The sequence below is a fragment of the Fukomys damarensis genome, unplaced genomic scaffold (genome assembly GCF_012274545.1).
Source record: "Fukomys damarensis isolate Sample0158 unplaced genomic scaffold, DMR_v1.0_HiC HiC_scaffold_27, whole genome shotgun sequence".
Classification (NCBI taxonomy): Eukaryota; Metazoa; Chordata; class Mammalia; order Rodentia; family Bathyergidae; genus Fukomys; species Fukomys damarensis.
The window spans coordinates 24,310,966-24,322,332 of NW_022900939.1; the positions used below are offsets into that span (position 1 = coordinate 24,310,966).

At 54.1% G+C, this 11,367-nt stretch overlaps 2 protein-coding genes across 5 annotated transcripts in view; both read right to left on the minus strand.

Annotated features, from left to right (window-relative positions):
• Positions 1 to 589: 589 nt before the first annotated feature.
• Positions 590 to 4,055, minus strand: Catsperz (catsper channel auxiliary subunit zeta). Of its 3 annotated transcripts, none has more exons than XM_033756602.1 (6): positions 3,933 to 4,055; positions 3,708 to 3,737; positions 3,395 to 3,512; positions 1,715 to 1,779; positions 1,451 to 1,517; positions 590 to 802 (listed from the first exon to the last, which is right to left on the minus strand). In XM_033756602.1, the coding sequence occupies exons 1-6, from the start codon at positions 4,047 to 4,049 to the stop codon at positions 699 to 701; spliced, it is 501 nt and encodes a 166-aa protein (XP_033612493.1). In that variant the 5' UTR covers positions 4,050 to 4,055; the 3' UTR covers positions 590 to 698. The 3 variants fall into 3 exon arrangements, with proteins under 3 accessions (XP_033612493.1, XP_010634386.1, XP_010634384.1); XM_010636084.1 differs by having other exon boundaries at positions 3,395 to 3,519; positions 3,708 to 3,793; XM_010636082.2 differs by having other exon boundaries at positions 3,395 to 3,737.
• Positions 4,056 to 4,516: 461 nt separating this feature from the next.
• Positions 4,517 to 11,367, minus strand: part of Kcnk4 (potassium two pore domain channel subfamily K member 4) — a 7,334-nt gene continuing 483 nt past the window's right edge. Inside the window, exons 2-7 of one of the 2 annotated variants that reach the window (XM_010636081.2) lie at positions 10,075 to 10,346; positions 6,888 to 7,011; positions 6,604 to 6,764; positions 6,221 to 6,407; positions 5,672 to 5,811; positions 4,517 to 4,912 (exon numbers count right to left, since the gene is read on the minus strand). In XM_010636081.2, the coding sequence (XP_010634383.1) occupies positions 4,532 to 4,912; positions 5,672 to 5,811; positions 6,221 to 6,407; positions 6,604 to 6,764; positions 6,888 to 7,011; positions 10,075 to 10,263 (1,182 nt within the window). In that variant the 5' untranslated portion in view covers positions 10,264 to 10,346 and the 3' untranslated portion in view covers positions 4,517 to 4,531. Of the gene's footprint in view, positions 4,913 to 5,671; positions 5,812 to 6,220; positions 6,408 to 6,540; positions 6,765 to 6,887; positions 7,012 to 10,074; positions 10,347 to 11,367 lie in introns of both variants that reach the window. The other variant, XM_033756601.1, reaches the window with a different exon arrangement.

The window sequence follows — 11,367 nt, forward strand, 5'->3', positions numbered from 1 at the left end:
GTTCCCGGAGGAGTAGGGTGGAGCCCTCAGGGCCACTGGGCGGGCCTTCATCAAAGCCCCGTCCCGGTCGCCGCCGACTTTATGAGGCGCACTTGCGTACGCTGCCTCCCGGGGGCGGGGCCAGAGACGCGGTGTGGCGCCGGGAACGAGAGCCCAGAGGGAAGAGACAAATGAAGCTTTGCGTTAGAGTGGGCGAGGTCGCACAGTGGCCGCAGCAACGGCGAGAGACGAGGCCCTTATGAAAATGAGAAGGCGGGATGGGCGGATAGGCTGTATATTTGCATATGCATAAGGGGTGGAGCCCAGCTGGAGGTGTGGGCACAGCCGGGTCCCTTCTCCCCTTCCCCCAAGGTAACGCTTTCTGGACACCTGAGCCACAGACTCTATAGTCCGGGAAAGCTGCGGAGCCCCTGGTGGGAGAGAAGCAGACCTACAAGTGCAAGTAGCCCTTCAAATCCCGGGAAGGCATGGCCGGTAAGATCCGGATCAAGAAAACTCAAGGTCACTGCGGTGACCGAATGAAGGTCACGGGAAAGGGCGGGGCCACGTGCGTCCGCCTCACGCAGGCAGACACGCACTGACTCACGGATTATGCACACTCTTTAATTTCTCTAGGGCTCAGACTCCAAGCGGGTCGGGCTTGGGTCTGGGGACGGGACAGAGCAAGGGGCAGGAGTCAGACTGCTAGAACCAGAGGTTCACTGAGACGTCCAGAGTAGTCTCCTGCGCCTTTGGAGCTCCTCGACCCTTCGCTGCAGCTCTTTAGTCAGAAAGTGGTTCTCGCCGATCTTGGACCGGTAGCCTGGGAGGAGGGCAGAGCTGAGTTGGGGTAGTGAGCACCGGCAAGGTTTCCCCACCAGCAGGTGCTGTTTGTATGATTTAAGGAGCCATAGGTGATTTGGAGTGGGAGCCACCCTGGGCTCTGGGGCCTGTGTAAGTTTGGGGAACTTCTGATCCCCGCTTAGTGTGAAGGTGGAGGAGGACGGTGAAGGCGGGCTGGAGAAGATGCCACAGGCCTGGACCTGGGCAGTGGGAGCTGTTAGCTTTATGGACATCTCCTGGACCCACCCTCTCCCAGTAATCATATGGTCCTTTGGATTTCACATCATGAACAGGAGTTTACCCAAATAATCCACTGTCCAATAAATTTACCCAAATCCACTGGCCCCTCACGGCTCCCCCACCTGGGAAGAAGCCAGAGCTGCATCCACTGGACAATTGGAGAACCCTCCTAAAACCTCCCCTAGAAAGGAGCTCCACCGAGGCCTGTCACCCCACGCTCTCCCATCTTGAGCCTGGTCTCTCAACTTTTTTCTGTTGGGCCCTTGGAGTATTTGTGAGTGCTAAGGTCATCTGATAAGGCATACACATCTGAAACTCCATTCCCACAGGCCCCAGCCCTTCGAAATACACCGGAATCCTTTGTAGAAGCTGTGGGGAGGGGGCTCACTCTTGAGGGCTTTGGTGAGGATTTCCAGAGCTTCGGTCTCCATGAGTTCCCTCAGGGGCAGCGGCAGCTGGAAAAACAGTGAGAAGCTCAGGCATCTGGGAAACCCCAGTTTTGCCCACGGAAGAAATGTTCCATCTGATTCCTGCAGCCCCAAGACCCCCAGCCAGCCTGCCTGCCCCTCCACTCTGCCAACCACCCCCATTGTTTCACTGCTATACACCTTAATGCCATCCCCCACTTACCCCCCTTCCCAGCTTCTCTGACCTTTTTCTGCTGCTCTGCCAAGTAGAGCTGAAAGTCTGCATGCTCCCAGGCACTAGACAATGACTCTAGGAGAAGAGAAAACCACGGTCAGGCATCTGTAGACTCCTAGGTCTTCCGTGGAGCAGAGCTGCATATGGTGGGAGGCAGTGGGGTTTACCAGATACTTATTTGGAGACAGTATAAGATGGTAGGTACACGCCTGGGTTCCAGTTCTGGTTGTCCAGTATGTGAGATTTAGGTCCAGTGACAAGTTGTCCCATCCCCCATCCTCCCCACTACTGGAGATGGAACCCGTGCACAGGCTTCCTGCATGCTAGGCAAGCAGTCCACCACTTCATCCCCAGTCCTAGTGACTGAGACATAACCTCAAGTTCTTTATCTGTAAAATGGAGTCACAAGAATGGCTTCTTGTGGAGGTTGCAAAATTTAGAGGTGACCATTCAATGGAAGCTCAAGGCCTGGCACATAGCAAGCACTCAGCATGTATCAATTGTGATATTATTATCAGTTCTAATCCCTTGATGAAAGTGAAGAGAGAAATTGGTCATGATGGTACACACCTGTAACCCCAGCACTCTGGAAGTTTGAGTCAGTAGGATCAAAATTTCAAACTGTTCAGCCTGGGCAATTTAGACTTAGTGAGACCCTGTCTCAAAATAAAAAATTAAAGCCAGGTGTGGTGGTGCATGCCTGTAATCCCAGCACTCAGGAGGCTGAGGCAGGAGGATCACTGTCAGTTGAGACTAGCCTGGGCTACATAGTGAGCTGCAGGTCAGTCTCAACTACATAGTGAGACCCTGTCTCAAAAAACAAACAAAAAATTTAAAAAGGCTCATTGTGAAGGCCTTGAGTTCAATCCCCAGTATTGCCAAAAAGGGAAGAAAGGAGGAAAATCCCAGTACCCACCATACTGTAGTAAGTGCTTAAAAATTGTAAACAAGAGCTAAGTGTAGTGGCGCATGCCTGTAATCCCAGCACTCTGGAGGCTGAGGTAGGATCACTGCATGTTCTAGGCCAGCCTGGGCTACATAGTGGGTTCAAGGCCAGCCTAAACTATATAGTGAGACCCTGTCTCCAAAAATAGATCATAAAGGTCCTGAGTTTGATCCCCAGTACCAAAAAAAAAAAAAAAAAAAAGATCATAAACGTAAACAACGACTGACTAAAATAACCTCTTCAATGAGCACAAATCTTGAGACACTGAATACCCTCCCCTCAACTGGCTCTATGACTCCATTTTTGTTGTTGTTGTTGTTTTTGTTCTTTGTTTTTTGAGACAGGATCTCACTATGTAGTTGAGACTGCCCTGGAACTCACTATGTAGCCCAGGCTGGTCTCAAACTCACAGCGATCCTCCTGCCTCAGCCTCCCAAGTGTTGGGATTACAGGCATGTGCCCCCACTGCCCAGCTCCGTGACTCCATTTAAAGTACAGCTCTCTCTGCCCTGCCTTGTCGGGTTTTCCTGTCTCCAGGGCTTAGCATTGCAGACACCCTCCCGCTAGTGGGTGTTCAAGGGATGTCTGGTAAATTGAAAGCATGCAGGATCCGCTGTAGTGCCCTCTCTGGCAATCCTAGAAACTCGTATGCTATCGGCTTCCCCCATTGTGCAGACGGGAAAGTGAGGCCCTGGCCAGTCCCCTGTACTGTGGGTGCCCACAATCTGGCGAGGCCACACTGACCTTTCCGGATTTCAGATTCGCTGGCCACTTCCACTAAGTGGTTGCCCAGGGATCTGCTGCGGGGCGGTTCCAGCTCCAGCAGAGTGTGCTGGTCCAGGTCCTCCGATTTAAATCGGTCCTTGTCCCTCAGAGAAATGGACTTGTCAACGTCCTCCTGGAGGCCCCGCTGGCTGTCCCACTCGCAGGCCTCAAAGACTGTGCCACCGCCCTCCTGACCAGAGCTCCCACGGACCTCGGACAGCTGCATGCTCAGGTGTGGCTGCGACGGTGTGGCCCGGGTGCACCCATTCGGAAGGCCATTGGGCCTGCTCACCTGGCCGGGGCTTTGGTGGTCTGGAGGCGCCTGTGGGCCACATACAAGGAGGGAAGCCAGGATTGCGGGTTTCTGGAGCGGGGATCCTGAACCAGGGCGAGGGGGAGGTTGGAAACGATGAGTGGGGCTGCAGGAACCAGGGATGAGAGAGAACTATGGAAGGGGCTTAGGCGAGATGGAAAAGAAATTGGAGGCTGATAAGCGAGGGACCAGACTGGACCTTACTTTGAAAGGTTCTTCCTCCATGGTTCTGCCCCAACGGACCCAGGCGCTGCCGGCTGGGCGTGGGGGAGGGGGCTCACGCTCCATGAGGGGGAAGGGGGCGGAGCCTCCGTCAAGCATGACTGCCCTGCTCCGTGCGTCCCCGGCCCTCCCAGCCCACCCCGTATCCAGGCTTAGGCTGGAAACATCTTGGCCGATTCTGACGCTCGACTCTACCCGGTGGCCTCCGGACAGAGGGTCATAACTTCACTGACGTGGGTGGCTGGGAGCCCTGGGCCTGAGGGTGGCCAAGGCGAAGGACGCGCTCCCACACCCGCTCAAGTCCCTGGAGCGTGCACGCCCGCGGAGGTGCAGTGTTTTCCTTTATTGATGCAGATTTTGAGGCACAGTCGTGAGGTGTTGTGAGGAAACAGACCCCGCTAGGGCATCGAGACAGAATGGGTGGAAGTGAGGAAGGGGCCAGGGGCCGGAGGTGGTGGTAGGTGACCCTCCTGCCTAGGCCTCAGTTGAGCGTTGAAAGAGGGCTCTTTGGTCAAACAAGCCAAGCATGCCAGGGAGACAACAGGAGTGAAGTCCTTTGAGGGCCGGCAAGGGTCCGGGTCCTACACCAGCAGGCCTTCGTCTCGGGGACGCCCTGGACCCCGGGGCCGTGCAGGCTTCCTGGTGGAGCTGGGACGGCGGCGACCCCTGTGCGCGCGAGGCAGGGCACAGCCGCGCTCGCTCTGCGTGTCGGAGGACTCGTCAATAAAGGCCAGATTCTCTCTGGGGTAGTCGAGGGCCGAGGCGGTAGGTGGGGAAGGCGTGTCGACCTTCTCTGGGGGGGCGAGGGGCTGGGGCAGGCTGACTGGCTGCTCTGGACAGGGTGGGGGAGGCAGAGGTGGACGCTCCTTCTCTGGCTGAGGTGCAGTGGGCGCAGCTCGCTGGGTCACCCGCGCCGTCACTGTGCCGGTCCAGCTGGCAGCCTGCGCCGTGAAGCCACCCATCTGCGCGGGAAGGAAAAGGAATCCTCGACCCCCTGCACAGTCCTGGGAGCCTGCCCCTTCACTCCCCCCACAGGTGTCTCCCTTCTTTTACCCTGGTTCTCCAGCCTTGGAGGGCGGGAAAATTAAAAGACGTCTCCCCTCAGCTATGCAATCTCCTCTGTCCGCTGAAGCTCCCCCTTGGGAGAGCCTAGTTGTATTTCAGCCCTGAGACCCCTGCTCCCTCTATCCGGCTGGGTGTTTTCAATAGATAAATAACAAGTGACATAATAAGTATAAGTATGCCCCGCAACACCTAGGGCATATTCTAAAATTTTATTGTTGTCTATCTGTAATTCACATTTAACTGGACCTTCTGCATTTTTTTTTCCTGGTAAAGGGGATTGAAGACAGGGCCTCTGCACTGAGCTACATCCCCAGCCCTATATTACTTATTTTTTAAATTTTGAGACAGGATCTCTCCAAGTTGCCAAATTGGCCAAGCTGGGCTGAACTTGCCATCCTCCTGCTTCAGCCACCCAGAGTGCTTCGATCACAGACCTGTGAGCTACCATGCCTGGCTTGCTTTCTGTGCTTTTGTGTACTAAATCTGATAACCCCATCCACAAGGGCACAGGAGGTAGTCTGTGGACACAAAGTCTCCCTCAGTCTCTGCCTTGAGACTCACACTCTGGAAGGAGACCACAGACTGGTCAACCAGTTCAGGAAACAGTGTATACTAGCGCCAGAGCACAGACACAGCACCAACACCAACGTGCATACCTCTGCCCGTGTGCGGCGAGACACGACTCTCAACCAGTTCCCGATGGTGGTGAGCACCGAGGCGAAGTAGGCCAGGCCAAGCAGGATCCAGAACCACACCAGTGGCTGGTAGGCTGGAGAGTCCTGCTTGGGGTCAGCCCCTGGGATGCCACCAAGGAAGGAGGAAAGAAGTTGATTGCATGGCAAGCCTGTAAGCTGGCTATTCACTACCCCTCTTCCTGCCTTGCCTCATCAAGGCAAAGGGCTTGTGCTAGAATGTATAAGTGTGTGCAGGAAGGTCAGTGCATGAGTTGGAGGTATGCAAGACAGAGTATGCAAGAGCAGGTGCCCTCATGCAAGAAGGTGACTTGTGTCAGAGGTGTATTTAATACGTGTGAACATGCATGGGGCCGCAGGCATGCAAGCATGTACGTGTGCATGAGGAGAGGCATGCATGGAATCATTCCATGATGTATGTAGGTGGAGCAGAGGTACCACGTGGAACTTGGAGGGAGAGACCCTGGACAGCAATAAAATAGGGACGTGCCGTGCAAAAAGGAGTAGCCTCACCAGCCACATAGTCCCCGAAGCCCACGGTGGTGAGTGTCACAATGACAAAGTAGATGGCCTCCAGCTTGCTCCAGTCTTCCATATAGCAGAACACAAATGTGGGCGTGAGGACAAAGAGCAGGCAGCCAATCAGCAGGAAGAGCATTGCCGACAGCACTCGCACCAGCTCCGGTCGCACGTGCCACTTCTGCAGGGAGGAGCAGTGGGCAGGACCACAGAGGAAACACTTAACCTCCACTCCCATTCCTGCCACCACACCTCACCCTACCCCAAGTCAGTGACAGAGGCTCCTGCCCCTCTGGGGGTGCGTGGTCACTTGCCAGGGACATAAGAAGGGTATCCTCAGTCCAGTACAAAAGCACACAGGTTGTGGAGCAGCTCACCAGGAAGACTGCTTCGATGTGACCAATCCCACGACGCAGGGAGGAGCCCAGCCGATCCCCGACCCCTGCCAGCAGGATCCCGAACAGTGGAATCCCTACCAGTGCATAAAAAATGCAGAAGAGGCGGCCGGCATCTGTGCGCAGGGCTGCGTTGCCATATCCTGGGTAGAGGGGTGATGCAGAAGTCTAGGCCCTACTTGGCACCCCAACCTCTCCCTGCATCTTCCCTCAAAAGGAAACTCCTTTTCCCCATCCCCCTCCAATGGCCATATCTCCCCTCCCACCGATGGTGGTGATGATGGTTCCTGAGAAAAAGAAGGCACTGCCCAGGTTCCAGGCTGAGTGGTTGCTGATACTGGTGGAGTTGGTTTCTGGGTCCGCACCCCCTCCCAAAGCATCAGCCACCTCCTGCAAGACAAGGCACAGAAGGAGGAACCTGAGTTCTTCCTACCCTTCCAGTCTCTAGGCTCATCCTCCCCATTTTATAGCAGAAGATGCAAATTGGGTGGCCCAATCCACTGCAGGCAAATTTGTTTGACCTTTGTGATGTTTCAGAAACATTTGAGTCATCTGCCCAAGTCCACACAATAGATTTCTTTTCTTTTTTTTTCTTTTTTTGTACCAGGGATCCAACTCTGGTCCTTGCGCTTATGCTTGTGAGGCAGGTGCTGAAACCACTGAGCTAAATCCCTGGCCCTACACAATAGATTTCTAACTATACAGTTGAAAGCACAGCTTTTGGGACCAGATCACCTGGGTTAAAATCTTGGTGCTGTATGACCATGGGTAAATTAACTCTCTGCTTCAGTTTCTGTCTCTTGTCAAGTGGGGGTGAGTGCAGCAGCAACCTCATAGGTCTGTAGTGAAGTTAAAGTACTTACAACACAGTAAGGATTATGTATTTGTTAGGGAAGTTCCCGTGATTGTACCCTATGATTTCTCCTTGCTTTATACAGACTCCACCATTCCCATTACCCCTAAGGAAACTGAATTAGTGTCCCTTGGCTTAGAAGTCTAAAGAAAATTAGGGACTTTCCTCCAGAAAGTTTCAAATATTATCGGAGTTTCCACCCAGTTTTAGGATGTACACACACACACACACACACACACATACACACACCACTAAAGTCCAAGCTAAACCCAGTGTTACATAGGAGGTACTCAGTAAGAATTATTGAATGAATGAAGTGTCCATGTGTTTGCCCTCTTGCTAGCCTGCAGGTCCCTCAGGCAGGTTCTGTGTGTCTTGTTTTGCTTGAACCCAGTAGTGCTGTACCACTGAGCTACATCCCCAGTCCTGTTTGTTTGTTTGTTTTTCAGACAGGTTCTCACTTAGTTGCCCAGGCTAGCCTTGAACTTGTGATCTTCCTGCTTTGAACCACTTCCTGGGATTATAGGCAATGGAGGTCAGAAAGTTCAGAGGATATACTGAGGGGCCCTTCCTCAAGGAGCACAAGGACAGTCTGTGGGGAAGATCATAACCCACCTTTGTTCTCTCTGACTGCGGTCTTCATTAGCAAGAAACATTCCAGTTAATCTTCCTCCAGGGATTGCTCCAAACCCTCCAGGCTCCCTTCTGTCTCGAGAATAGACTCCTAGACTCCTCATTCCAACACATGAGACCTTTCTAAGTGCTCCCACCTCCCTGTCCCCAGTCTTCTCTCCTGGGGGTTCTGAATTATAGCCACCTTCCCCCAGGTTTATGAGATGATTCTGTTTCCTGTAATAACAATTTCAAATAAAGGCAAGAGATGAAATGTCTGATTAAATGTAATTTAATTTTTATTTTGTAATACTTTTCCCATAAATTCACTACTTAGGAGGGAAAAAATCCTTTGTCATCCTGTGTTTCTAATTTCTGCTTCAAATGACTAGGCATCTGCTAACTCCAGATTCTGCAGAACACTAGAGCTTCCCAGTTTCCACACCTTTGCCCATGCTGATCCTTTGCCCAGGAGTCATTTGTCCCCAGTCTCTAAACTCTCCCTCACGCCCTCCTCATTTCAGTTGCCAGCTCTCCTCCTCATCCCTAGCACCCAGCCCAGACCCAGCACACAGTAGGTGCTAAACAAAGAAAGAGAGGAAGCTCCCCTTCAACGGCACCCTACAGCGATCTGTCCGCAGATGTGTCCCTTCACCTAGATGTGACACCATCTAAGCAGAGCCTGCATCTGCCCCACCTCACCTATTCCCCCCTTGGGATATAGCACTACAGCCCCAGCACACAGTACTTAAATGCACAATTGCTACACAGTTTAGGGAGTGATTGTTACTATGAAAGAGAAGCAAAAGAGCTGTCCTCCACCCTTTTGGGTCCTGAACCTCCTTTTTTCTTTTTATTGTGAAGATAAAATAGGTCAGACTCCCTCCCTCTCTCTGCCCTGTGGTCTGGCCAGACGCACTTTCCACCCAAACCTCCCTGAGCCTCCTCCTGCTTTCTGGAAATGTCAGAGACACATCAGGTCCTGATCCCTACCCCACTGTCATCTGCCCAAGGTCCTGCCCCCTTGGGAAGCAATGAAACACAGAAGATTCCACACTCGTGGCCTTTCCGGAAAGGCCACCAAGAGCAGGCAGGAAACAGGGGTACTCTTCAATAAAGTCATTAATATTAACTGATGAAAGTTAAGTCATACTGACTTTTTTAAATCAGGGATCGAACTCCGGTCCTTGTGCTGGCAAGGCAGGCGCAGCACCACTGAGCTACATCCCCAGGCCTAAGTCATACTGTTTTATATGACAATGTTTGAGAAATCAGAGAAAGCAAGAGGTGCTCACTGATAATACCCCAGAAGGTGAAGGCTGGGCTTCTCTTTAGTGACTTGAAGGAAGCTGACCAAAAGTAGTACAGGGGAGCCCCACTCTGGCCCTGCCCACCCACTACTTGCCTGCCCTGTTAAGCGTGGATTGAGAGGGAGGGCCCTCTCCCCCTCCCCTGGCATCCATGGTGGCTTGGACAGGAGTGCTCTGAAATCATCTTTACATGCTTATATGCGCACTTGGTGGGTGGAGGGGGAGTTCTTCACAGCAGTCTTGGGCTTCTCTAAGGCATCGTGACTCCAAAAATGTATCGGAGCGAGTGCAGGAAGGATTGCCAGCTCTGGCAAGCAAAGGTATTGGATGGGACATATTTGTATTAAAATTATTTAGTTAAAATTCACATGTAACGGGGCATCCTAAACTGGTGAGTTAGGCCTGTGAAAATGGAACGTGCCATGGGCTTCATTCATTCATTCATTCACTCAATGTTCCTCCGTTCCATAGCCCTCATTCAGAAACATGCCAGGAACACAGCCGGGTGCCAGGCACAGCAAGGAAAATGAAAAGACCTTGTCATGTTCAAGAGCCCTAGATCCAGCCCTTGCCCTGCACCCCCTCTGCTGTGTCCAGTCCTCAGGAATTGGGTCTGGAAATAACACCCAGTCCAGGGCCTAAATCGGCGATTCGGGAAGGAGCACTGGCCCCACGCACCTTGATGAAGAGACCCAGCTCATGATGGCTCACACACGGATGGGCCCTCAGGAACTTTTCACGGACCTCCCCCAAGTCCTTCTGGGCCTGCTGCTCATAAGGCTGCTCCAGGGCCTGGAACACCAGGGCACCCAACACCAAGTAAAGGAGGACCAAAGCTAGCAGCGCCAGTAGGGTGGTGCTGCGCATGGCGCGCCCAGGGACCGTGCCAGCTCCGCTGCTGCCTGCCGCTGGCGGAGGCGGGGCAGGAGGCTCCTGGGGAGCAGTGGTCACTGTGGGCAGAACCAGGGATGCTGTGGTCAATAAACTGCCCTATACCTCACACCCTCCCCCACCCAGTCCCCTGCACACCCTCAAGGTCCTCACAGCCCCCAGACTTACTGTCCCTAGATAGGTCCCCTCACAGCCCTCCGGCTGGACACTTGGTGCCAGGAAACACCTGGTACCTCTTACCTCCACTGCCCAACCCTCAGGGACGCCGGGGTGTGAGAAGAAAAGAGGGCACTGATCAGGGAAAAGCAGGGGAGTCTCAGGGGAGGAAGGGGAGCGGGGCAAGGTGCAGAGCCTGGGGGCGTTGGGACGGGCTTCGGAGGGGGATGGGGAGAGGAATGCCCAAAGAAAAAGGAGTGGAGGGGTAGAGGGCGCAGAGTGGGGACAGGGCTGGCTGGGTCACCCGGCTTGGCAGCAACCTCCAGTCACCCCCTCTCTTCCCGACAGATGCCCTGTCAGGCTTTCGAGGAACCCTAGGGCTGATCCTGGGCGAGGTGAGGCCAGGCGAGGCAGGGTACAGGGAAGGGGGAGGTCCCTGGGTTCCCAGGAGGGGCAGGAAGGGCCTGACCCGTGAAGCAGCCCCCAGGACAGCTGTCAGCTACTGGGACATAGGAAAGTGTCGCGCGCGCGCACACACACATATACACACTCGTCCACACTCCCTGATACACTCTGACTCACGCGGGCACAAAGCCCCACGCGCCCACGCCGCACCTTGCAGCTCCCGCACGCCCTGGCTGCACATACACCCTCTGCCTGCGCGCTCCCACAATCCTGGGTCCCCCGGACCCACAAGAGCGCGCCAGCCATACCATGGCACCTAGAGGCCCACGCACACCTCTGTGAACACTCCTCAGACCCCGGCCACCGCTCCTTGCCTGAGGTCCACTCGCGCCGCACCCCAAGCGACTCACCCCCACCGCTCCCGAGTCCCCAGGCTAATGACAAACATTAGCTTCGGAGCGTGATGGGGCGTCGGGACTAGCGGCCACTCCCAGAGACGCCCTCGCTCTGGGGGTGGGC